The sequence below is a fragment of the Aethalodelphis obliquidens genome, unplaced genomic scaffold (assembly GCF_003676395.1).
Source record: "Aethalodelphis obliquidens isolate GAN/ISIS:26980383/991018 unplaced genomic scaffold, ASM367639v1 scaffold85, whole genome shotgun sequence".
Lineage (NCBI taxonomy): Eukaryota > Metazoa > Chordata > Mammalia > Artiodactyla > Delphinidae > Aethalodelphis > Aethalodelphis obliquidens.
In genome coordinates, this window is record NW_020838029.1 from 6,954,252 (window position 1) to 6,978,744 (window position 24,493).

The 24,493-nt window shown below is 50.4% G+C and overlaps 1 protein-coding gene and 1 pseudogene across 7 annotated transcripts; one reads left to right on the forward strand and one right to left on the reverse strand.

Annotated features, from left to right (window-relative positions):
- The first annotated feature begins 802 nt into the window (after positions 1–802).
- On the forward strand, positions 803–1,135 carry LOC113613151 (60S ribosomal protein L35a pseudogene; annotated as a pseudogene).
- Positions 1,136–2,020: 885 nt separating this feature from the next.
- ZMYM3 (zinc finger MYM-type containing 3) lies at positions 2,021–17,355 on the reverse strand. 7 transcript variants are annotated; one of them, XM_027093637.1, is made up of 25 exons: positions 17,327–17,355; positions 14,837–15,522; positions 13,810–13,853; positions 13,413–13,485; positions 12,689–12,983; positions 12,278–12,455; positions 11,706–11,924; positions 11,263–11,413; positions 10,914–11,029; positions 10,660–10,746; positions 10,382–10,532; positions 9,957–10,129; positions 9,589–9,754; positions 8,842–8,939; positions 8,597–8,759; positions 8,208–8,320; positions 7,893–8,067; positions 7,562–7,708; positions 7,016–7,119; positions 6,518–6,686; positions 6,081–6,232; positions 5,372–5,486; positions 4,530–4,784; positions 3,623–3,740; positions 2,021–3,506 (listed from the first exon to the last, which is right to left on the reverse strand). In XM_027093637.1, exons 2-25 carry the CDS (start codon positions 15,501–15,503, stop codon positions 3,314–3,316), a joined length of 4,122 nt encoding a protein of 1,373 aa, XP_026949438.1. In that variant the 5' UTR covers positions 15,504–15,522; positions 17,327–17,355; the 3' UTR covers positions 2,021–3,313. The 7 variants fall into 7 exon arrangements, with proteins under 7 accessions (XP_026949438.1, XP_026949440.1, XP_026949437.1 ...); XM_027093639.1 differs by lacking the exon at positions 17,327–17,355 and adding an exon at positions 16,728–16,892 and having other exon boundaries at positions 13,413–13,479; XM_027093636.1 differs by lacking the exon at positions 17,327–17,355 and adding an exon at positions 16,728–16,796.
- Positions 17,356–24,493: the final 7,138 nt, after the last annotated feature.

Genomic DNA, 24,493 nt, shown 5'->3' on the forward strand with positions numbered 1-24,493 from the left:
CAGAGAGTAAAATGGTGGTTTGCAGGGGCCAGGGGGTGGGGGAAATGGGGAGATGTTGGTCAAAGGGTATACACTTCCAGTTCTAATATGAATAAGTTCTGGGGATCTAAGGTACAGCATGGTGACTATAGTTAACAACACTGTATCATATACTTGAAAGTTGCTATGAGAGATCTTAAAAGTTCTTATCGCAAAAAAGAAACAGTAATTATATGACAGGATGGAGGTGTTGGCTAACACTATGGTGGTAATCATTTTGCAATATATAAGTGCATCAAATCAACACACTGTACACCTCAAACTTATACAATGCTATATGCCAATTACATCTCAATAAAGCTGGAAAAAAACAGACAACTCATCTCTCTTTTAAGCCTCAGACCCACATTTCCAACTGCCTAGTTTATATGGTAATATCTAGCATCAATATTGCTTTCATATCCATTTTCTCATCTGACCCTTGCAACAGTTCTGTGAGAAAGTCAGGGCAGAATATGAATGTATTTTTTAGGGGAGACACAGAAAGGTAGGCTTGCCCAAGTTTTAGTGGCAGAGCTATGATTAAAAACTCAAGTTTGGGTGTTCTTTCTGTTATGCCATGTTGCACAGCCCACCACATGGATGTTTCAATGGAGTCTCAAACTCAACGTGATCAAAACCTCAACTTGTTACCAACCTCCTCCTACCCCTACTCCCCTGAAAAAACAAACAAACCCAAAAAACAAAACAACAAAACCCTGCCTCTGTTTCCCAACTCGGTTAATGGAGGCCTGATGGGAAAAGGACTTCTAAAACGACAAATATGTCTCGAAGGTTGTGGCCCAAGGCCACTTTTGCTGACTATAAGCGGTGTCTCCAGAACCAGAGGGAGCCTACAGCTCTTCTTAAAATTGAAGGTGTTTATGCTCGAGATGAAACTGAATTCTATCTAGGCAAGAGATGTGCTTAGGTGTACAAAGCAAAGAACAACACAGTAACTCCTGGTGGAAAACCTAACAAAACCAGAGTAATCTGGGGAAAGGTAACTCGCACTCATGGAATCAGTGGCATGGTTCGTGCCAAATTCCGAAGGAACCTTCGTGCTAAGGCCATCTGACACAGAATCCGTGTGACGCCGTACCCTTTGAGGAGTTAAACTTATTGAAAAGTAAATAAAGTGTGGATTTGTTTTCTTGTTAAAAAAAAAAGTATCTAACTTTCCTAATCATCAAGGCTAGAAACCTTGGTTTCATGCTCGATTCCTCCCACTCCTCCATAGCCTGCAGACTTGACCTTCACAATGTCTGAAACTCATTTTGAATTCATCCTCTCTTTTGCTTCTCTATCCCCATCGAGGCTTACAGAATCTCTTAGCCACACTCCTTTCACTGCTGTCCTGCCTTTCAGATCTGCCCCGGCTTTCAGATCTGCCCCACCTCCGATCCTTCATATTGTCCTAGGGATCTCCTCCCTAAAGCAACAGATCTGATCCTGTCCCTCCCGGGTTAGAAAATCGCAGCCTTTGATTGTGCTGGTCCCCCAACCCCTCCTACCTACACTTGGAGGCCCAGGTCAAATGTCACCTCCCTTCGTGAACTTGCACACAACCCCCCTGTAAACTTGAAATGAGTTCCTTATTCCTCTGCTCTCCCATAGCACTAGGTATTTATTTCATTCTGCCGGTCTTGCAACTAACTGTGCACCGTTCTGTCTCCCCTCTAGCCCGGGAGCCTGCTGGGGATAGGATCCCGGTCTAGTTAATCTCTGTCTTCTCTGAAACATGGAATCTAGGTCCTTAAACATAGTAGGTCCTTAATAGACAGCTGCTGAATAAATTTTTCCCTTAAGTGTTTGGAAATTTGTTATAACAAGGCCCATACTCCTAGTGGGGCCGTTCAGTGAGCTGGGTAAAAATGATTCTCAACCTGTGGTGGGATACCTCACTTCTTTATACCTTGAGAGATCTGAAGTGGTCCAGCATTGCTCCTCTATATCCCTCACCTCTCCATACACTGCTCTCCCTCCCCCAGTGAAGGCAAAAGACAATTTTAACTCTTTATTTGAAACAAACAATTCCAGAGACAGAAGGTTAGTCGTGACAACAGCTTCTCACTACAACACAAGGGCGGGCATGGCTCACTGAAGGGACAGGCCAGGCGCCTCAGAACAATATATACAATTTAAACAGTGGCTAAACTGGTGACAGTTATAAAAACACAAAAAGGAGGCGGGGGAACAGCAAAGCCAACAGGGAAAGAACTGGGTACCCCCTTTGCCAGGTGCTAAGAGTTTTCTGGAACTACAGAGGCAAGATGGGGAAGAGAGGAGATGGAGGCAGTGGGGGCAGGACCCACGCCCACAGCTCCTCACCTATCCTTTGACTACAGATCCCATCCTGCATGACCCAGGGCCCCCACAGGCTTGGCCTGGCTCTCACGATGGGGGAAGAACAAGAGTGGGGAACCCAGCCCCAACCCAAGTCACAAGGTAGTTTTTGCCTTGGGAACTCTGTCCACTGAACTAAAGGGAAGCAGTTACAGAAGGGGGCTAAGCATGTTGACACCATGGCTCATGCCAACCTAAGATGGCAGAGAGAGACAAACACATAAACCAAGGGGACAGGAGTCTGCTCCCCATACTTAAAGAGTCATTCTCTGCCTTTGAGGGAAAGAAAGCATTTGGAAGATTTTTTTTTAATCGCAGCACCAAGGGTTGATGCTTGCAGGGGTGGAGAGGGGGAACAAGGTGGCGAGGAGGTTCCAACCACCAGTTATCTCATGGGAGGGGAAGAGTGCCTAAGCTCTGTGTTTTAGGTAAATGGTCCCCTCGTTACTTTCATGCTTTCTCTCGTATCTTTCATACAAGACCCTTTAGCTTGGTACCGGGGAAGAGTAGAGAAGGGGGTGGGCACAGGGCAGAGAAGGCAGCTGGGTTCTTCCCTTGGCCAAACCTAGGAACAAGGGCCTTTACCTATGTGGGATGGGTCAGGAAACCCAAAGCCAACAGGATCACCAGAGCCATTAACACTCCACCCAGAGTCTGGCCCCAGGAGAAGGGGTTTACTCTGAAACATAAAGAAAATGGCCTAGCTGGTTTTTGCCCATCACTGGGAGACCAGTCCCTCAGTACAGAGAACTGGGGCCCTGCGGTTGTCAAGTGGTTTGGGAGAAGACAAAAGCCAGGGATTCCTAGGGAAGGCAGGGAATGGATGAGTAGAAAAGGGCAGTCAGGGCCCTTCAGAATGAGTAGCATTGGTTCCTGGGCCAATCGCCCTGTGGGACGTGGCCACGGGACAGACATTGGTGTGAAAGATGGATCCGGGAAGCACGTGGGCTTAGTCCAGGTCTTCCTCCCCGGGACGACCCAGCTCCTCATAAATCTCACGCACAGCCAGAATACGATTGAGCATGCTCTCCAACATGCTGCGGTCCATGGGGATCACAGAATACCAGAGAGGTGACTCGGCGATGCAGGACCGCTCAGGTTGCAGGTAGAACACATCGTTGCGAGTCCGGAGGCTTTCGGGACTGCAATGGTGGGGGTGGGGGTGGGGCGGGAGGACAGAGATCAGTTCCTGGGCGAAGTAGAGCCTGTGGGTCCCCCCGCCCCCGCTAATGCCATTCCTGCGAACCTGCCAACTCACCATTTTGAGAGATAGAATTCATAGAACTTGACAGGGCAGCGGAGGGGATTCATGCGGTTCTCACGCTGCTCTAAGATGGGGGCTTCGTCTTCTCTCTTCCGTTTCCCAGGACCGGTGTCTGTGAAGGAGACGAATGAACCAGACTCCTTAAAAGTGCAGTCTCAACGAGGCACCTCCAAGAGCACAGTCTAGGGCACAGGGGGAAGGCCTCAGGACACAAAACAGTCTCATGGAGAAATAAAGGCAGAAGAAGAGTCTGTCAGTCTCTCTGTACCAACCCAACGCTCTGCAGGGTGTTGCTCTGCAGTGTACCCTGGTTTTCATTGCTAAAGTCTCCATCATCTTCCCCAAGTTGATTTCCTGAAGAGGTGATCTCAGAAGTTACACGGAAAAACTGACAAAACGACCCTACTGCAAGATTGGGGTTGCCTTCTGGGATAAACAGCGATGGCCCCAGCCCCTGGCACATTAGTCCTGGTAGAGGCTCAGGTTCAGAAGGGACCTTGGGAACAGATTCCAGGGCCAGAATGGAAACCAAGGTGCTGTGGCAGTTATGCCCACTAGCAAAGAGCGATGCAAAGGCTGTCATTCACTCTTGTCAACTTTTCCCCTCAGCCAAACACACCTAACAGTTTCCCACCTGTCCAACACCCAACCCCCCAGCCCCAAAAGTAAACTGCCCTGAAATGAGGAAAAGTGGGAAACAGGCAGCTTGGTGACCTCCTATTTATGCAATAGCCACTGCCCATCGGATTGAAGGACTGGCTGTTTTCATCTTTTCTGCAAACCCAGGAACGGAAGGATAGAGAAGCTAGGGGCAATGGAGAGGGCCAACCTGGTGGCACGGTGGGGCACGGAAGGGGAAAGTAGAGAGGGGGGAAAAGCAAAGGAGGGGGCAGCTTCGTACCTCGCCCTTTCCTCTGGCGGACAGGGGCGTAGTAGCGGATGCTCACCACCTTGGTGGTGCCCCGAGGGGTGGTACACTTGCGGGACTGCCGCACCACGTTGGTGAAGGAGAGCTGCATGTGTTCCTCAGCCGTCTGCAGCCCAAAAAACTTAGTGTTGAAGAACATGAGGGTGTTGAGAAGGACAAAGGGCGAGTAGACCCCCAGCTGCTTACACTCCCAGAGGTGCTCTTCCTCCACTCGGGAGAACACCGTATCTGCAATGGGCAAGGGGGAGAGGCTGGTCAGGAGGGATTGACTACACAAACCCAACCACTTCTGCTCCCACATGTCCGGCTCACAAGCACTGGGCACGCCAGACTCATTCGGTGAGGGACCAGAGCACGTAAAACCCTGACGCCTCGCTATACTGCACAGGAGGGCTGGATTTTGGGGTTTGTTTTGGTTCGGTATTGGGTGGGGGGTTTTTGGGGGGGATATTATTTTTTAACAGTTTCCACCTGCATTCAGAGCTTTGCTCACCATCCTCAGGTTACAGGCAGGTCGACGTAAACCTTGAGGAGCCCCACAACTTCTTCCTTTTTTTCCTTCACTTACCACTCAAACCCTGGTCACCATTTTGGGTCCCAGAGATAGCTCTTCAGACCTAAGTCTTCATCCCCTCCTTATGTTCAAGGACAGGGGCTCTGGCTCCTCTAGCTCTTAACCCTGAGGGACCCCACTACACACGTCTATGCTCAGACCCTTCTGTGAAGAGTGGCAGACCCAAGAGCCCTGGACTCAGAATGGTGCACTGGAAGAAAGGAGGAAAGGGCGGAGGGGTTGCTAAGTCCCTGTCCCTTACTGTTGGGGAGGAGTGTGGGCTGCCAGGTACTCAGAGACTTGTTGAGTTCTTGAACAAAAGTCAGGTAGTAAAGGTCCGTGAAAATGTTCACCATTCGGTTATTTTCCAACAAGTACTGGAAAAAGAAAAACAGACACACATAGAGCTAGACTCTAGGCCCTAGAGGAAAGACGATGAGACCGAAGGCCCCACGCATGGCGACCTTGACCGTTAGGAGCCCATGGGAAACAGTTGCTGGATTTAGTGATCCAGAGTGGTTTTCCCCAGGTATACCTACAGCTCTGAGGAGCTGAGGCCTTGCTGGAAGAGGAGGAAGTCTGGAAGAGATGTGTCACAGCCGCTTCTTCACAAGCCCAGACCCCCTTGTCAGCTGAGGCATGGCTGACGTCTCCCAGTGGGAACCAAACATTACCCCACCACTCAGGGAACCCAGCTCTGCCCATCCCTCCCCTCCTAAAGTGAGTTTCAGGATGACAAAGGGACCCGCAGAGCAATGAAGACTGCTCCTTGGTCAAAAGTCCTGGAACACAGCTTTGATTTTAGAAGAGTATTCTCATTTCTTGTCGTGTCTAGAGTAGGAGATGAGAGGCAAGCTGCCTGTTCAAGGCAGGAAACAAGGTGAGGAACAGGGAGTGGGACAGGATCATTTCTGGTGGGACCCTGCCTGCTGTGTTAAGTGACGGCAAGTGAGGCAGGGCGCAAGGGGTACCTGTTGGATGCCAAGACACAGATAGTAGATACTGTCAGGTTCATATCGTTCACCGTTGGGTCGAGTGATTTCTCTCACAAACTGGGCCAGACCGTAGTTGAGCTCAGCAGCTGAGCAGGCCAGAATATCCTCTTTGATACGCATAGGTTTGGCTGCAGTGATACACAGTGGAGGTGGCTGGCATTAAGACAACTGCACATTAAGAATTTCCTTTAGCTCCACCATTAACCCCTTCACCCCTTAGTCACGTCCAGCTCCAGAACAAACCCACCAATTACACAAAGAGCCCTCAGCCTTGAAACCTAGATGGCATCTCCCCTTATTCTGCAACTGCTCCCCATCTTCACAGGATACCCTTAAGTGATCACAGCCTTATCACTTGTAGACATCTACAGCTGAATCACAGCTCTGCCCCTGCTCCCCGCCTGGGTACTTACGGCCAAAGCGCAGCTCATCACCCTTGCTGGTTTCTCCATTGGCGTATTTCGACTGCACCCAGCACTTCCAAGCATTGACACCATATGAATAGTTGAGTCCAGTACAGCTAGGCTGGCTGCTCATGGAGTCCCGGGAACAGCTCTCTGAAAGCACCAGCCGCTTTTGACCCTGGAGGGGAAGAGAAAGGAGGGAGTGGTGGAGGTAAGGCCAGGGCACCATGGAAGCTAGTCAGGACAGTGTTCACCACCAGGGGAGGTGGGGACTGATGAAAGAACACAGCAAGCTTCCACAGCGCAGAACCCCAGGAACAGCTCTTATAACCTCTGATGAACTGGGGAGAGAGCAGAGTTTGGCTGTACCTTAGCACTCACAGTGGTGGAGAAAGGAGGCTAGGGAAGGCGAAACTAAGGCTGCTGACTTGGCTACGAAAGCCACCCCCCACCCCGCCCTTTGAGCCTCCATCCCTCTTTTGTGGATACAGCAGCCCCAGCCCTCACCTTCCTCATGGTTCGGGGAAGGTCTTGTTCAGTAGACACGTCCTCAGGCCCTACCAGGCCACAATCAAACAGGAAATCTACGCTGGGGTTAATATCTAAAGGATCTAGAGGGGAAAGGAAGAAGAAATCAATTTTCTAAGACCTCAACCCTGTAGTCCTCCCACCCCACCCCTGCTACTTGTTCACCTGACTCGAGATGAGCCTCCCAGACAGCTTCATCGTGGTCACCAGGACAAAGCTATATACTGAGAACGTGCTCAGAGGCACATACACACAAAAACTCACAACAATGGGAACGTTCCTAGCACTACTGAACTGTAAACTTTTAAACATGGTTAAGATGGTAAATTTTATGTTATGTGTTTTACCACAATTAAAAAAACAACAAGATTCAAGCATAGAATAGTCTGCCTGTCCCGGTATCTCTGGCACCACTCCCTGTGACAGTCTTCTGTTTAGGGTCATGCTCGGGGTAACAAGGAACACTCCTTTCCTGATAGCGCAAATGCTACTGTACACAGCGGGCACACCCTGAATCCTACTCACTTTTGGGGAAGTCCGCCTCCAAGTCTTGCCCAGGCTCATCCAACACATTGGCCATCTTGACGGCCATGGCCAGGACATCATCCCGAGCTGGCCCAAACAGGTCGCAGTCTTCCAGAAGTCCCTCTGCACTCTGGTTGCTCACGAGATCTGGGAGGCAGAGAGGTTGGCTTAGTCCCTGCAGCTCCTACTTGGCGCCCTCAACTGGCTTTCAGGGGCTGATCCCAACTATTCCCCCATCCCGCCAGGCACCGAGATCACCACTCTCCGCCCCCTTAGGCAGAGACAGACTGGCAGCACCCTGTCTCCCTCACCGCCGCTGTCCATGGCATACCACAAAGGTCAGATGAGGCCTTGTCTAACTCCTCGGCCTCTGCAATCATTTCTGCCATAGCCAGGATGTCGGCCTCCAAGGGGTTAGAAGGGATCTTCACCTTCAGCTCCTCGATGGTCTCCACAATCTTGTCTGTGCTCTCCAAGGTAGTGGGCAGGAACATGGGCACAGGCACCTGGAGGCACGAATCCCAACTAAACGCCAAGAACCATACCAGCAGATGAGAGGAACGGCTGGTGAGAGGGAGGGGGCAGGGTGGGTCTCAAGCCTGGGAGGGTAAAGGAGGCCCCCACCAGGAAGGGCAGGAAAACTTACCGGGATAGGCATTGAGAAAGGCACCGGGACTTTCTGGCAGTACAGATGCATAGGCACTGGCACAAAGATGGGCACTGGGATGGGCAGCACGATCACCTGTGGCTTCCACTCTTCTGCTGACAAAAAAGGGGTCTTCTCAGAGCGCCTGCCAGATGGGTCACATCTGACCCAGGACCTGGTGCTTGTTACCCCCGCAAAGCTCTAACACGTGCTCAGTGTCACAAAACTGCCCTTGAACCAAATGTTGAGAGACAACTCTGGGATTCTAGGACGACAATATGCAGGACGCTTCGGCCACCTAAGAAACCCCCTTGTCCAGCTCCCAGGCACAGGGCTGGAGGCCCAAGACCATGGAATACAGCCTGTGGCGTCTCGGCACCCTCACTCACCTGTCTGACTCCCTTTGGACTTCATTTCCACCTTGCAGGAGACCCCCCGATTCTGCATCAGTGGTTTACACATGGCAGCTTTGTTTTTGCGGGGTGTTGCTGGGGGCGGTGGGGGTGGAGGAGGGGTGGGAGCAGCGGGGGCTGTTCGGATCTTCACAGGGATCTGCAAAGACAAAGGAATTTTAGTGCTGCTGACTACGGTACCCTCCTCTGAGACCATCCTACCCCCTGGCTTTTGCCCTGACCTTGCCCAGATTCCCATTTTCCTCTGAGGTCTTTACAGTGTTGCTGTTCTCCACTTTGGTCTGAGAGGGTGTCTGGGGCTTCGCCTCAGAAGACTGACCTGTAGATCAAAGCAAACGAAAGCTCTCAGCTGAGGCACTAGCTCTCCATTTTCCTCACCCCTGCTCCAGGAGAGCTTCATTAAGAGAACACCAAATACGAATGGGAAGTCTCAAATTTTCCCTCCACCCCCGCCCCCAGGTCTAGTCTTCTCTAGGTCCCAGCAATAGTGGCCAAAAAGATTCTTTGCTCCTGGATGCCAAGGATGAAAAATAGTGTCCCCCCAATGACCCATAATTTAAGGCCTTCCATTTAGATGGCCCTCAGGAGTTTAGTACCCCTGGAGTGCGGAGGGGCCAGGGTAACATTCTAGAAACAACAGCCTTCACTCTCACTAAAGGCAGAGCTTATGCCAACACTTCCTTCTCTCTTAAAACTAACCACAGCCCCCATATGCCCCACCCTACCTGGGCAGGTACCCATTCCCTACAATAAATCCTTTATAGAAAATCAGTAGGATCTAACTCTCAGAACCTTGAAACGAGACTCCTCTAGTACCTCTACAGTCCGGAAGCTGAAAGAGAATGCAGTACCAGGACCTCTGGCCAGGGATGAGGTGAAAGCGGGAGAGGAAGAAGAAAGGGGCCAGGCCCAGGATCAGAAGAGTCCAGGCCAGTTCTAACAGACTGTGCCCCCTGCCCAGGACTCACTGTTCAGGAGGCTCTCGGGTCCACTCTGGGTATCCAGGTTGGGTTGGTTCTGCTGGCTGTAGAAACGTAGCAGACATTGTTGGTTGCAGAAATGACGGATCTGCCCACGCCAGTGGATGGTCTCCAGCAGCTTCCCCTGGCGCTTACAGGCATGGCACCGGGCAGCCTGAGGGTGTCAACAGGATGGTCAGACCTGCCTCCCTAAAATGTGCTGGGCCCTTTGCCCTGGGATAAGCCGTGCTGCTCCCCTTGGAGGCTGGGTAAGCCGGAGCCCCCTCCCTGGAGATCAGCCCACACCCTGATGGCAGCACAAGAGCCCATGCTCCCTGCCACCTTTTCCCTCCTTTGTAACGTGCTGCCCCCCTTACCTTGCAGTACCACAGCAGGTACTTGCTCTTACAGTCCTCGCTGCAGAAGTCCCAGGTGCTGCCGTCCAGTTGCTCGGTGACTCCGCGCTGGCAGGTCTGGGAGCAGTAAGTACAAGTGATACAACACAATCCCAGCTTCTTAGTGAAGTCCTGTTTGTACAGCAGCACACAGCCTGGAAAGGGGGCGAGAGGGAAGAGTCCAGAGACGCAGAAATCTCCATGGCCGTGAGACCCAACCTTTTCAAGGCGGTGCACCTGAAACCTCTAACAACCTCCCGTGCCCAAAGCCTGGGGACAGACGGGGTAGAGCATCCTGAGCAGAAGGCCCTGGCCCCGCAGACCACACTGCAAGCCCTCCTTACTTAATCTGCCATTCTCCCCAGCTGTGAGGTACAGAGCCCTCTGCCCCTTCCCCATCTCCTTACCTTCGCTGCAGAAGCTCTTCTCCACCCCACTGAATCGAAGCTTCTCATGCAGGAGTTTCTCCTGCCGGCAGTGCTCACACTGGGACACCACACCCCGAAGACGCTTGAAGTCCTCACAGCAATCACGGCAGCAGAACTGGAACACCTGGTCCTGGGACAGGGGCACAGGGCGGGGAGGACAGGGCTGTGACATCTGGACCTGGCGAGAGCCAAGTGGAAGGACCCCTTCAGACAGATGTCTCTGTGTAGCGAGATGTGGGTGGGGGTGGGGATCTTACCTGCCAGTCCAAGACCTCAGGCTTGCCACTGAAGAGGCTGTGGCAGTAGTGACAGCTCAGGTGAATGCCCCCCTCGGGGCTTGCGCGCTGGAGGGAAGGAAGACAAGTAAGGGAGGGGCAAGATGTGTGTGGTGGGCGGGTAGGGGTAGGGGAAGTCAGGCTTGTTCTTTGCTCTGCCCAGGCCTACCTACCCCAAATCTCATACCCTCTCTACGTCGCCACACCCTTTATCCCTGGTCCAGGGTTTGGAGTACCTGGAACTTGGTCCAGCAGCTGGGGCTGCAGAACTGGTAGACTGTGCGATCAACCTTGTTGTAGTAACAGGGGTCAGAGAGGCTGCGGCGGCAGAAGCTGCAGGGTCGGGGAGGGCCTGGGGCATAGAGAGAAAAGGAGAGAGAGAAAGAGAGAGAGAGAAAGAGAGAGAGAGAGAAAGAGAGAGAGAGCACACAGAAGGTGTAAGGCAGTGCAGAGATGGAACAGGAAATCCACGGGAAGATGTGGTTGGGGCTGAAGTCGGGCAGCAGGGGTTACTTTAGAAGAAGGGAGTATGGGAGGTGGAAGGAAGGCCAGCAGGGGTCTCAGAGAAGAGGGCTTTGCACCTACCAGTGAGCCCTGCCTGCTTCACTTTGTAAGAGGTGGTACAGCACAGGGAACAGAACAAGCTGGTCTTGCCATTACGGTCCACATGGGATAGCATCTCAAAGTTCTTACACAGGGTCTTGCACCAGACACATGGGTACACCCGTGTGTTTTTCTGTGAGGATGGGGAAGGAGAGGCTGAGGCTGGATTTGTCCCTTCACTTTTATTTTTTTAAATTTTTAAAACATGAAATATTTCAGGCATACAAAAAAAGTATAGATGATGAGATAACAAAGACCTGTGTATCCACCAGCCAGCTTCAAAAATAAAACATAACAGATACAATTGAAACCCCCTTTATTCGTTTTATTTCTCCCAGCCCTCGACCCATCAGGCACCTTTATTTCTCACCCAAGGACCGCACCCCCTTCCACAGCCCTCTAATGCACTACTCCCTCGGCCCCACCTTCTTGTACGCCCCCAAGCAGGTTGTGTTGCAGAACCGCTTTTGTTGGCCCTCGTGGAAGAGGAGCTCGGGGCCAGGGCTCCCGGTCTTGGTGTAGATGTAAGCCCCACACTGGTCACAACAGTTGGTTTTCAGTCCCTTGTTGGCCCGGAATTTGGAGAAGCAAGAGTCGCTGCAGAGCCGGTGCACCACGCTGCCATTGCTGACCTCGTGCAGGACCTGCCACATACACACACACACATACCCTGAGCTAGGGCCTGGCCACCACCACCCACCCTAGTGCAAGGACGGCCCGCCCCGCCTCACCCTAGACCTTCACAGCAGACAGTGGGCCCAGGGACCCCCCAACCTGCACATCGGGCTGCCGACTTGATGGTGAGGTCCTGGGAGGCAAGGAAGGCCAGCTGCACACATCCTGGAGAAGCTCTATCCTTGAATACGCTCCCTCACGATGGCTGCTACCCCTCCCCACTCCCCTCTTCCACAGGGCCTGGCCCCTGCAGCCCCAGGATTGCAGGGGCAGCTCAGGGCTGGCCAGGCTCTGTAAATTAGCCCCCATCGAGCTTCCTCACCTCTCCAGTCTTCTGGCATATACTGCAGCGAGTGGCATCGGCGGGATCCCCAGACTGGGGGATTGGGCGCTGCTGCTGGGCCTCATACAGAGAGAGACAGACAGACGTGCAGAACTCATGGAAGGAGCCTCCTGAACCAGTCTGCGCCACAACTGAGTCCTTGGTGTTCCAGATCTCCCTGGAGGTGGGGACAGGTTTGCACATTCACTCAGTACCACCCTCTCATTTCATCAGCCTCCACCCCCCTCCTCTGGGATCAATGACCACAGAACCAAAATACTCTCGGACCCCCTCCCTAAATCACCTCTCTCCCAGTTCCACTTTGCTAGGTTCTTGCTAACATAGTCTCTGTCTCACCCTTTACTCCCAGCCCGATCCCTGCCCTCCCCACAGCCCGGGACCCTCACGTACTTCTTGCAGAAGGTACAGGTCTTTTTGCCGGAGGGCTTCTTGGAGAAGGTGGTGAGACAGGATGAAGAGCAGAAGAGCTGTGGCAGCCCCTTGCGCTGGTAGGCCGTCTGGCCCTTCTGCAGTGGTGTCCGGCAGTGGGCACAAGTCATCTTGGTGCCTACCGCTGAGCGCCCAGTCCTCTGTGCCACGCTTGAGCGTAGGGACATGCGAGGAGAGCGCCGGGGCCGGAATGGCACAAAGTCCTCATCGTTGGGGTCATCTACCATGGCATCAGAATCCTCATCTGACACTGGAACTGAGGAAGAGGGGGGAGGGGCGGGGAGAAAAGGCTGAGGGACCAGGCCTCCAGCCATCACCTGACCAACAGGTAGCTCAGCTGATCCTGGGATCCCCAATCCCTGTAGTTCTTGGCTTTATACCCCGCCCCTATTACATTGGAATCTCAAGCCACCCGGTGTCACTCTCCCTTAGTTACTCTGTAACCTCCCAGGGAGGGGAAGGAAGGGATCCAAGTGAGAAGATTCAGGGACAGGGATGGCAGAGCTGAAACAGGAAACTCCATTCTCACTGCTCTTGTTTTCAATTTCCCCCACTGCCCCTGGTTCCCATGCCAACCCAGAGCAGAGACAGGCGCTTTGCACTCTGCAGAGTGCGGCACTACAGGAGCCCTGAGATCCGTGGCCGCCACATCCCACTGGGTCACACTTCCTCAAGGCCTACTCACTGCTCTCAGTGGAATCCACAACCTCAGGTTTTGGAGGCTCTACTCTTCTAACGCGCTCGCTTCTCTTCTGCACCTTGGAAACATGGGGAGGGGAGGAAAGCTGACACCAGGGCCAGGCTAAAGGGCCAGCTGCACTAGTACAGGGTTTGGGGGGGGGGTACAGAAATAGGAGGGGGAAGGGAGAGTAGGGATCCTTGGCCCTGCCCTTAGGAGGAGGGGAGAAAAGGAGGCTGGACCTTCTCCTTAAGAAGCAATAGACACAAGCACTCCCTCCCTCCTCCTAACTCTCCTCACACACACCCTCCACAGAGCAACATCTGGGAGGGAAAATGAAGGGTCTGTCCTTCCCAGAGCTACAGGGGGAACCAGACTCCTTCCAATCCCCTCCCCCCCTCACCCTCTCAGGCGGCTTCTCACTTGCCTTCCCAGTCAGGCCATCTCCTGCAAAGGAAGCAGAAAGCAACCTAAATCTTGAGCCTGCCTTCACCACCCCCCCCCCGGCCCAACCCCCACCTCCATTCCTGGGGAAGAACTTACTCAAAACTGAAAGGGAAAACTCGAGTGCCTGTGGCTTCTTGGGGCCCCTCTCAGGGTTACCTTGAGCTCTGCACTAAGGAGGGGGGGCGGCGCGCAGCTATTCTCCATGAAAAAAATCCTACCTTCCCACCAGCTTTCTGTCCCAATCATTGGGAGTTAAGGAAATACAAGTAACACACCTTTCATCAAGCATTTATAGTTTATCAACAAAAACAAATGCAACCACCCAAAGGTAGCAAGGGAAAAAGGAAGCATTAATGTATGGGGAGGTTCCCCTGGACTCAGGTGGTTATATAAGCCCTAAGACCCTGGTCACAGCCTGGGAGAGGCACAACACTAGGCAGAATTGGGGAGAAATGAGAGCCTCTCAAGTCTAGGCTGGCCCTCCCCTATCAGAGACACAATCCTAGGCCCTGCATGTCTACCATTCCTCTGAAATCACTATGCACTTGGTGGCTCCAGAGCCTAGTTATCATTCATCAAACCCAGAAACCCCAGTCTCATTTAGAACAAAACAGCTAGAAAGATCTTAGAACCAAGAAGCCTGGTGTCCTCCCCAAATCCCGAAGGAAGGAGGACCCTGGTACCAAAAGCCCACTGGGGGAAGAAAAAGGGAACCTCTGCCACCGAACCCAGTCTTCTCAACTCACCCCCTGAAAACTCACTCCTATTTCTCCTCCACAGCCACTGAGCTCCCCCTACCCCTACTTTCCTTAACCTTCTTCACCACACCCCCACTCCTCCTTCCAAACTCCCAACTCCTCCATACACATCCCTACGCTTATCTCTCCACCCTCCTCCCACAACTTCTTCCCCAAACACACAGCCACCCTCCTTACCCCCACCCTCTCCCCATCCTTGATTTTCCAGCTGATCAGGCAACCTACCTGGCAAGGAAGGGTGTGCAGGGGGGCTAGGGCCCCCAGGTTTAGTCTGAGAACTGTTGATTCCATCCCCCAGAGTCTCTCCCACTGAAGGGCTGGGGGGGCCATTTGGGCTCTGTGGCTGCCCTTGGGGAAGCTCCTCCTCCTGCCCAGGGGAGCCCCTTCGCCCTGTAGCTATGGAGGTGGTCTCCTCCTCTTCAATATGTGGGGACTGCAAGGTTATTGGAGAATCTGGAGCCAAAGGCTCTAGTAGCCCCTCAGGTGAAGAGGGATTTGCCCCAGCCCCTGGGTCAGGTGGCACGACCTCAGGGGTCTGGCCCCCTGGTCCAGGCTCTAGGGTCTGATCTCCTGCATCCCATGCAAGGGTCCCCTCAGGACCATGGTCCACCTCTGGGGGGGAGGGGGCTTTATAGAGCAGCCCTCCCAGCCCCAGCAGCTCAGTGGCTCCATCCAGGACTCCAGGGTCTTTTTCCAGGCCAGCAGGGGTATCAAGCAGGTCCAGGGTTCCTGAGGATGGAGAAGGGCCAGGGGGGGCCCATCCTCGAGTTGGGGCAGTCTGGGATTCCAGTAGATCCTCTCCAAATTCCATGTCAACTGGAAGGTCTCCAGCCAGGGGCTTCTCTGGCAGGGTCAACGGGTCAAACGGACTGGGGAAATCACTGGGGTCCATGAGGATGACTGGATATAGGCTGTAGGTTAGGGGTAGAAAAGAGGACAGAAGAGGTGGTCTTCGCCAGAATTCCTTCTTATATAGGCTCTGGGACACACCCCATCATCCACTTGGATTTCTCTTGAATCGCCCCCACCACAACAGACAAGCATTTCCACAGGCTTTAGTGCAAATGACCACTCCCCCCACCAACATACAGCGCCCCCTGTGGGGAGAGGCGTTCCCCGCCCTGGCCCTGTGCCCCACTCGCCAGGCAGTCCGTCGTTCCACCCGCCCGCCTAGCCCCCGCCACCCCACTGCAACTCCCAGTTCCCCTCCCCCCTCACCTTTCACTCCCCCCCACAACGCGGGCTGAACGCCCCCTTAGAGTCTCCCAGGGCCGCTGCCAACAGGAGCCTTTCCCGCCCCCGCGTTCTCAGTTTCTATCCCCTCCCCTCTCTCCTAGAGACCCCCAGTTCCCCAGTCTTTACCCACCCTGTCTGGCCCCACCCCCCCTCCCCGCGTTGCATGGTCCTCCCTCAGCCCTTCCCTCGCCCCCACAAACTGCCCTTCCTAACCCCTCCCCCCCCAGTTACCTTTCAGGGTCGCCCACTTCCTCAGCCCAGTCCCCCTTTCCTATTGCTCCCCCAGTCCTCCTTCTCCTGTTGCCCACCCCCCACCTCAGGCATTTACAGGAAGACATTTTGGAGCTACGATCTCTCCTTAGACCCCCCTCCCGGCTACTGCGAGAACCCGCCTGCAGGTTCGGTTCGGCTTTATCAGGCTCGACCCCTACCTGCGGCAGGGTTAGTGTAAAGGCTACAAGCCTAGAACTGCAGACAGCGACGGCCCCGCGCTCCTTCTCCACCTCCCTCCCTAGCAGCCGGGACAGGGGTCGCGGCCCCTTTAAATGGCAGCGCCGCTCACAGCGCCCAGCGCTCTGCACCAGGCGGGCGGGCGGCGCCAGCAACCAACCCCATTGGCTGGCTCGAGGAGGGGGCTCGCGAGACAGCGCCGGCCCCCGGCGCGAGACTCCCAGCCCAGTGGATGCCTGGAAATTGTGGAGTGGAACGTCGGCACTGGAGATGGAGCTTGAGCCCCCGCCCGGGGCCCCGTTAGTTGAGGAGGAAAAGCTAGCCTCCGGAGCTTGGAAGCCCGCCCCCGGGGAAGGCGGCACCCCCTCTCCACCAAAGGGCCGAGTACACTAACCCACAAAAAACAGATCTACGCACCTGCTTCCCTTACCTGGCTTGAGAGTCTGGCCCCCGTCAACACCCGTGCCCGCCCTACCTCCTGGAGCCCACTCTACCCGTGATCCCCTCCTCTCATTCAAATGGTTCCCGGTCCCCTCCCCCTCCCCGTGTCTCTCTCTGCTTCCCACTCGTGTTCAACCCCCCGGCGTCCGCCCCCCTCAACAGTCCCTACCTACGCCATGCCGCAGGCGCCTGCCAAGATTACCCTCCCCCCCAACCCCACCTCTCCGGGGCCCGCCCCCTGGGCGACTGTTGGGGTAATGAGTGACAGCGAAGGGTGGGGGGAGGCAGTGACCCAACCCTCACGTGCCCCTCCTCCCCTTGTCTGCAGCCTCGGGCCCCCCTAACCATTCTGAGACTCAGAGTTGTGGGGTGTCTTAAGCCTGGTCTCCAGCCACCCAGGGCGAGTTAAATGGCTCTGGCTCAGTGACAACGCCTATGCAGTAACCGTTACTGCCTGATGACCCCAAAACCAGGTCCTGCAAAGACATTCCCCCACTCCTTCCACGGTCTTAGGGTAAGTTCTGAGATCTTCTCCCTGAGTCTTCGCGCAGGAGCCCCCAGCGTTATCTCTTCAGTAGTTTTCCTCACCGATGCCGACAGCTCTCCTTCCTCCTTTCTCTGTCTCTCTGTCTCTGTCTCCCTCCCTCCCTCTTTCTGTCCTTGTCCCTCTCTCTCTCCCCCCCCCCCACTCTGGCGCGCACTCTCTCTCTCCCGGTCTCTTTTTGTCTCGTCTCTGTCTCTCAGGCTCTCTTAGGCACGAGCACGCACGCGCGCGCGCACACACACACTCCCTCTCCTGGATGGTCCTTAGCGTGTGGGTGTGGCTGGGGTTGAAGCTAGGGAAGTGGGGTAGGGGGAGGAGGCATTAGCATTAGGCCTACTGGCTTTAAAAAATGTGTGCCAGGATCCATTCTCAGTCCCCATTAGAGTTAGGGCACTTTACAATCCCCGCTCTCTCCACTTTCCCACTCCGACCCCTAAACGCTGGAGGGTATTTAGTATCTGAGATACTAGAAGAGGCTCAGGCTGGAAGGGAGTCCCATCACATTTTTAGGTTTGGTGTCTAGTGCCTGCTCTGGCCTGCCTCTTTGACCTGGGCCTTTCTTCCTTCCCACACTAAGCCTCTGCTAGCCTTGTAGTCCTCCGGAGTTTTATCCTCCCTTATCTCATTCACTTTCTCAGAAACCTTATCCTTCCTGGCTCCCCCCATGGCCTTGAGGTTATCTTTGCTCTCTCCTATATACAGAGATAAAAGCAAGAGTTTTCCCCTTTAGGTTTCCCAAACGCAGCTTTCTCTTTATCTTAACCAGTATACTGTGCACCCATCTCACACCTTCTGCTTATTTCTGTGTCCCTGTACCTCCTTTTGCATTTTCAATTTGTTCCATCTCAGTTGGGTCACGTCGTTCTTTTGTATTGCCTGCCCTTCTCAACACATGCTTGGATCCTTGACTGCTCTGGTTGTGGAGAATGCCTGGTTTCAAACTGAGGGGAGACAATCTAAAGGGGACTGATGGTGTATTCAGAGGCAATGTGTGTGAGTTCTGGAGACAGATAGACCAGAATTCTAATCTCAACTCTGCCTGCTTTTTAACCAGTTGACTTTGGATTTGTCTCTTGTCAAGTCACCAGGTCTTATTTTTCTCATCTTTAAAACAGAGATAAGAAAACCATCTAAATGTACAATAGAAGATTGGTCAAATCAATTTTGGTTATATTCATACAATGGATGTAGTAATTAACAACCGTTACTACAAATTACTATTTTGCTGCAAACATAAAACTACTCTAAAAGATTAAAGTCTACAGGGGCTTCCCTGGTGGCGCAGTGGTTGAGAATCTGCCTGCTAATGCAGGGGACACGGGTTCGAGCCCTGGTCTGGGAGGATCCCACATGCCATGGAGCAACTAGGCCCGTGAGCCACAACTACTGAGCCTGCGCGTCTGTAGCCTGTGCTCTGCAACAAGAGAGGCCGCGATAGTGAGAGGCCGGAGCACCACAATGAAGAGTGGCCCCCACTTGCCACAACTAGAGAAAGCCCTTGCACAGAAACGAAAACCCAACACAGCAAAAATAAATTAATTAATTAATAAACTCCTACCCCCAACATCTTCTTTAAAAAAAAATAAAGTCTATTAAAAAAGCAAATGAGACATGAAAACGCTCCAGATACAATGTTACATTTTTTACAGGAGTTAAAATATGATACCAACTTTGTAGAGAAATTCTATATACATGTATACTTAGAAAAAGACTGGAAAGAAATACTGGGGATAATGATACCGCATAGCAATGCTACTAAGATTGAGGTGTGCACTTGCCTGACATATAGCAGGTGTTTAATAGATACTTGTTACTATTATAAGAGAAATAGAGCTGACTTATGAAAGGTTTGGGACTTCACACCCTGGAACCTTCATGTCCTTAAAATAAATATCTACTTTTTCTCTTTGAGTAAGCCAAGAGTGCCCATAGTTGATAGGTTTGAGTATGTATCAGCCACAGATGAAAAGCTCTAACATAAATGGGCTGATGGGGGATGACAGGGAAGGTGTTGAGTAAGAGTATGGCCTGCAATTCAACACTCTCATTTTCAGCCTTGTTACATTTATGGCATAGTACTCAATTCTGTTACTTGTTATTCACCATTTATAAAGCACTCCTAAAGCTCTGTAATACTATAAGACAGGTAAAAACTCAGTCCCTGTCTTCATGAGAGTTCTTTCATTTTAATTATATATATACTTTTCTGATTACAAAAATATAAATGTTCACTGTAAAAGTTTTGGAAAGCATAGAAGATCTGAAGAAGAAAGCAATGATCACTTTTATCCTATCCATCATACCTGGAGATAACCACTACTCTTTTTGATGTATATCCTTCCAGTCCTTTGTTTTCTTTTTGCATATTTTTTTTTACAAAATTGGAATTATCTTGTACAATATGTTCTACAACATAATTGTAATGGCTGTATATTATTCCATCATTTGCATGTGCCATGCTTTACTGAACTACGCTGGGTGTCAAACTTTTATTATTTTTTTATGACAGGCAAGGCTACATGTAACTTGATCAAACAATTGGATCTATTCTATTTGGCAGCCATTTGATTAGAGTGAAGTTCACTCTTTAGAACCGACTCTGGAAACATATGGATTCTTATTTAATGTCTTATACCATTCTAAATTACCATGGAATGAAGAAAAGGAAATATCCATTTAGAGAGACTTTGGGGAACTGCTAGACCGTGAGCTCCTCAACAATAGGGACCAGTTCTTACTCATCTCTGTCTCCAGCATCTAGCATAGTCCTTGATATGTTTGTTGGATGAATGAATAAGGGAGAGAGAGGGGAAAAAAAGCCTCAATGAACTCAAATTGTAGTAATATTTCTATGATATAAGGAAAGAGGTAAGAGTGAAGCAAGAGGGGAGCAAAGGCAGGCAGGCAAAGATAAGGAATCTTCATCTTTATCTTTAAAAAGAAGAATACTACTCAGCCATAAAAAAGAATGAAATAATGCCATTTGCAGCAACATGGGTGGACCTAGAGATGATAATACTAAGTGAAGTAAGTCAGAAAGAGAAAGACAAATACCACATGATATCACTTATATGTGGAATCTAAAATATGATGCAAACAAACCTATCTATGAAACGGAAACAGACTCACAACATAAAGAACAGACTTGTGGTTGCCAAGGGGGAGGGGGTTGGGGGAGGGAAGGAGTGGGAGTTTGGAGTCAATGGATGCAAACTATTATATATAGAATAGATAAAAAAGAAGGCCCTACTGACTGTACAGCACAGGGAATTGTATTCAATATCTTGTGATAAACCATGATGGAAAAGAATATAGGGACTTCTCTGGTGGCACAGTGGTTAAGAATCCACCTGCCAATGCTGGGGACATGGGTTCCATCCCTGGTCTGGGAAGATCTCCCATGCCTAGGAGCAACTAAGCCCGCAAGCCACAACTACTGAAACCCACGTGCTCTAGGGCCTGCGTGCCACAACTACTGAGCCCGTGTGCTGCAATTACTGAAGCCTGCGTGCCTAGAGCCCATGCTCCACAACAAGAAAAGCCACCGCAATGAGAAGCCTGTGCACCGCAACAAAGAGTAGCCCCCGCTCACCGCAACTAGAGAAAGCCTGCGCACAGCAACAAAGACCCAACGCAGCCAAAAATAAATAAAAATAATTTAAAAAAGAATATAAAAAAGAGTGTGTATATATGTATAACTGCATCACTTTGCTGTACAGCAGAAATCAACACAACATTGTAAATCAACTATACTTCAATAAAAAATTAAGCAGAGAGTCAATAACACTGCTTCAGTGAAAATTATCAAACGAATATTCTATTGAGAGCAAAATTCTTTTTGTATTGCTAAGAAAGTTTTAAAACACAGTATTATTTGAAACTTTAAAAAAAATGAAGAAAAATCAGTGAAATGTAGTAAAAGCGCGCCTATTCCTCCTTATCAGCAAGTCCAACGGTGGCAGTCTGATTTAGTGTGATTCTGACTACACGCCACTCTTTAACATTCACTCTCTCCTGTCCAAACATCTCTCCCAATTTGGGAGGCAACATATCCTAATTCACTCCACAGGAGGTCAACTGACTTTATGAGACACACACCCTAGGGTCTATATGGGTTCCAGGATCTCTACAGGACTTTCTGCTATGGTGCTGTCCCTTGGGAAATCAACTTAGGTTATTATTACTTCTTTAGGTCCCACTTATACTTTCTTTTTTTTAATAAGAGCTTTATTGAGATAGAATTCATATACTATACAATTTGCCCATTTAAAGTATACAACTTAATGGATTTTAGTATATTCACAGATATGTGCAACCATTAATGACCACAGTCGATTTTACATTTTCATCATTTTAAAAAGAAACCTTGTACCCTTTAGCTATCTTCCCCCATCTCTCCATCTCCCAAAGCCTTATGCAAGCACTGTTCTACTTCTTTTCTCCATAGATTCCCCTATTCTGAACATTTCATATAAATAGAATCATATAACATGTGGTCTTTTGTGACTGGCTTTTTCCACTTAGCATGTTTTCAAGGTTCATCCATGTTGTAGCATGTATCAGAACTTCATTACTTTTTTATGACTGAATAATATCCCATTGTACAGATATACCGTATTTGCTTAACCATTCATCAGTTGATGTACCTTTTGGCTATTATGAATAACGCTGCTATAAACATTCACTTTTACAAGCTTTTATGTGAACACATTTTCAGTTCTCTTGGGTAGGTAACTGGGAGTTGGGACTTCCCTGATGGTGCAGTGGTTAAGAATCCGCCTGCCAATGCAGGGGACATGGGTTCGAGCCCTGGTATGGGAAGATCCTACGTGCCGTGGTGCAACTAAGCCCGTGCACCCTAGAGCCCTGTGCGCTGCGACTACGGAGCCCACGCACCTAGAGCCCATGCTCTGCAACAAGAGAAGCCACTGCAATGAGAAGCCCACGCACCTCAACGAAGAGTAGCCCCCACTCGTCGCAACTAGAGAAGGCCCGCGTGCAGCAACGAAGACCCAATGCAGCCAAAAAAAAAAAAAAAAAAGATAACTGGGAGTGGCATTTCTGGATCAAATGGTAACTTTATGTTTAATTGTTTGTGGAACTGCCAAATTGTCTTCCAAAGTAGCTGCACTATTTTATATTCCCACCAGCAGAGTTCCAGTTTCTCCACATCCTTGCTAACACTTATTTGATTAATCAAAGCCCATTTATTTAGCTCTTCTTTAATTTCTTCCAACAATGTTTTATAGTTTTCAGAGTATATTTTTGCATTCTTTTGTTAAGTTTGTCCCTAAGCATTTTATTCTTTTTCATGTTATTGTAAATAGAATTGTTTCTTAATTTCATTTTCAAATTGTTCATTGCAAGTAAATAGGAATTCAATTGACATTTGTATATTGATCTTGTATCCTGCAACCCTGCTGAACTCATTTATTAGTTCTAATCTTTTTTTAGTGGATTTCTTAGGATTTTCTGTATACAAGATCATGTCATCTACAAGTAGAGATAGTTTTACTTCTTCCTTTCCATTTTGGATACCATTTATTGCTTTCTCTTGCCAATTACCCTGGCTAGAACCTCTAGTACAATGTTGAATACAGGTGGCATCCACTTATAGTTTTTGTACACTAGGCCATTCCCTTTTTGTTTTTTGTTTTTTTTGATTGATGTTACCTGTTTATCTAGTTACTTGGTAATTTACTGAGGATAGAAGTCATCCTTAGTACTGAAAAACCCCACATTATTATGTTCAGTATCTTAAAAATATTCAATAAGTATTATGTGATTGATAATGATAATTAGAAAAAAAATTGACCTCTCAGAGCCTTGCTTTGACACTTTTCATCTGTTGCTTGGCTGGCTCCTCTCACCTTAAACCAAAATGCACTAATTGACTTACCCTCTGCCTCTATTTCCTGTCCTGGTTATAACCAGACAACCAGGCACCCAAACCAGAAACCTTCAAATCATTCTAGTCTTCTACTCCTTACCTCCTATGTTTAATTGATTAAGTCCCCTTGATCCTACCTTCTAATTATTTAGATTTGGTTTCCTCTTCTCTATCCCTACAACCACTGTCTTAGTTCAGGCCTTCCCCACCTTTCACCTGAAATTATTATTATTTTATTTTATTTTATTTATTTATTATAAATTTATTTAGTTTTGGTTGCGTTGGGCCTTCGTTGCTGCGCGCGGGCTTTCTCTAGTTGTGGCGAGTGGGGGCTACTCTTTGTTGTGGTGCATGGGCTTCTCAATGTGGTAGCTTCTCTGGTTGTGGAGCACGAGCTCTAGGCACGTGGGCTCAGTAGTTGTGGCTCGCAGGCCCTAGAGCACAGGCTCAGTAGTTGTGGCACATGGGCTTAGTTGCTCTGTGGCATGTGGGATGTTCCCGGACCACAGCTCGAACCCATGTCCCCTGCATTGGCAGGCTGATTCTTAACCACTGCACCACCAGAGAAGTCCCTCACCTGAAATTATTATGATTGTATTCTAGCCGGTGTCCTTATCTTCTAGCTTATCTCCTCCAATCTTTTCTACATACTGTTGCCAGGGTGATTGTGGTAAGCTGAGTAATACTCGCCCCCCCCCAAAAAAGAAAAGATATCCATGTCCTAATTCCTAGAGCCTGTGAATGTTACCTTATATGGCAAAAAAAAGTAGGACTTTGCAGATGTGATTAAGTTAAGGATCTTTTTTTTTTTAATATTTATCTTTTGGCCGCACCGGGTCTTAGTTGTGGCATGTGGGCTCTTCATTGCCACGTGCGGGATCTTTAGTTGTGGCATGCAGGATCTACTTCCCTGACCAGGGATCGAACTCGGGTCCCCTGCACTGAGCATGGAGTCTTAACTGGTGGACCACCAGGGCAATCCCAGGTTAAGGATCTTAAGATGGGGAGATTTTCCAGGTGGTCCCTAAATATAATGACAAGTGTTGTTATAAGAGAGAGGCAGGACTTCCCTGGTGGCACAGTGGTTAAGAATCTGCCTGCCAATGCAGGGGACACGGATTCGATCCCTGGTCCGGGAAGATCCCACATGCCATGGAGCGACTAAGCCCATTCGCCACAACTACAGTGCCTGTGCTCTAGAGCCCGCGAGCCACAACTACTGAGCCCACGTGCCACAACTACTGAAGCCTGTGCGCCTAGAGCCCGTGCTCCACAACAAGAGAAGCCACCGCAATGAGAAGCCCCTGCTCCTCAACGAAGA

Bases quoted from the DNA above. Each gene is read 5' to 3' on its own strand.
- ZMYM3 (XM_027093637.1), bottom strand. From the start codon at position 15,503: ATGGACCCCAGTGATTTCCCCAGTCCGTTTGACCCGTTGACCCTGCCA. The intron at 11,030-11,262 runs GTAGGTGCAAAG...TCTATGCCCCAG, and splicing joins GAAGCAGGCAGGGCTCACTG to GCCCTCCCCGACCCTGCAGC. The intron at 8,760-8,841 runs GTCAGGGCAAAA...TTGTCTTTGCAG, and splicing joins AAAATGGGAATCTGGGCAAG to ATCCCTGTGAAGATCCGAAC.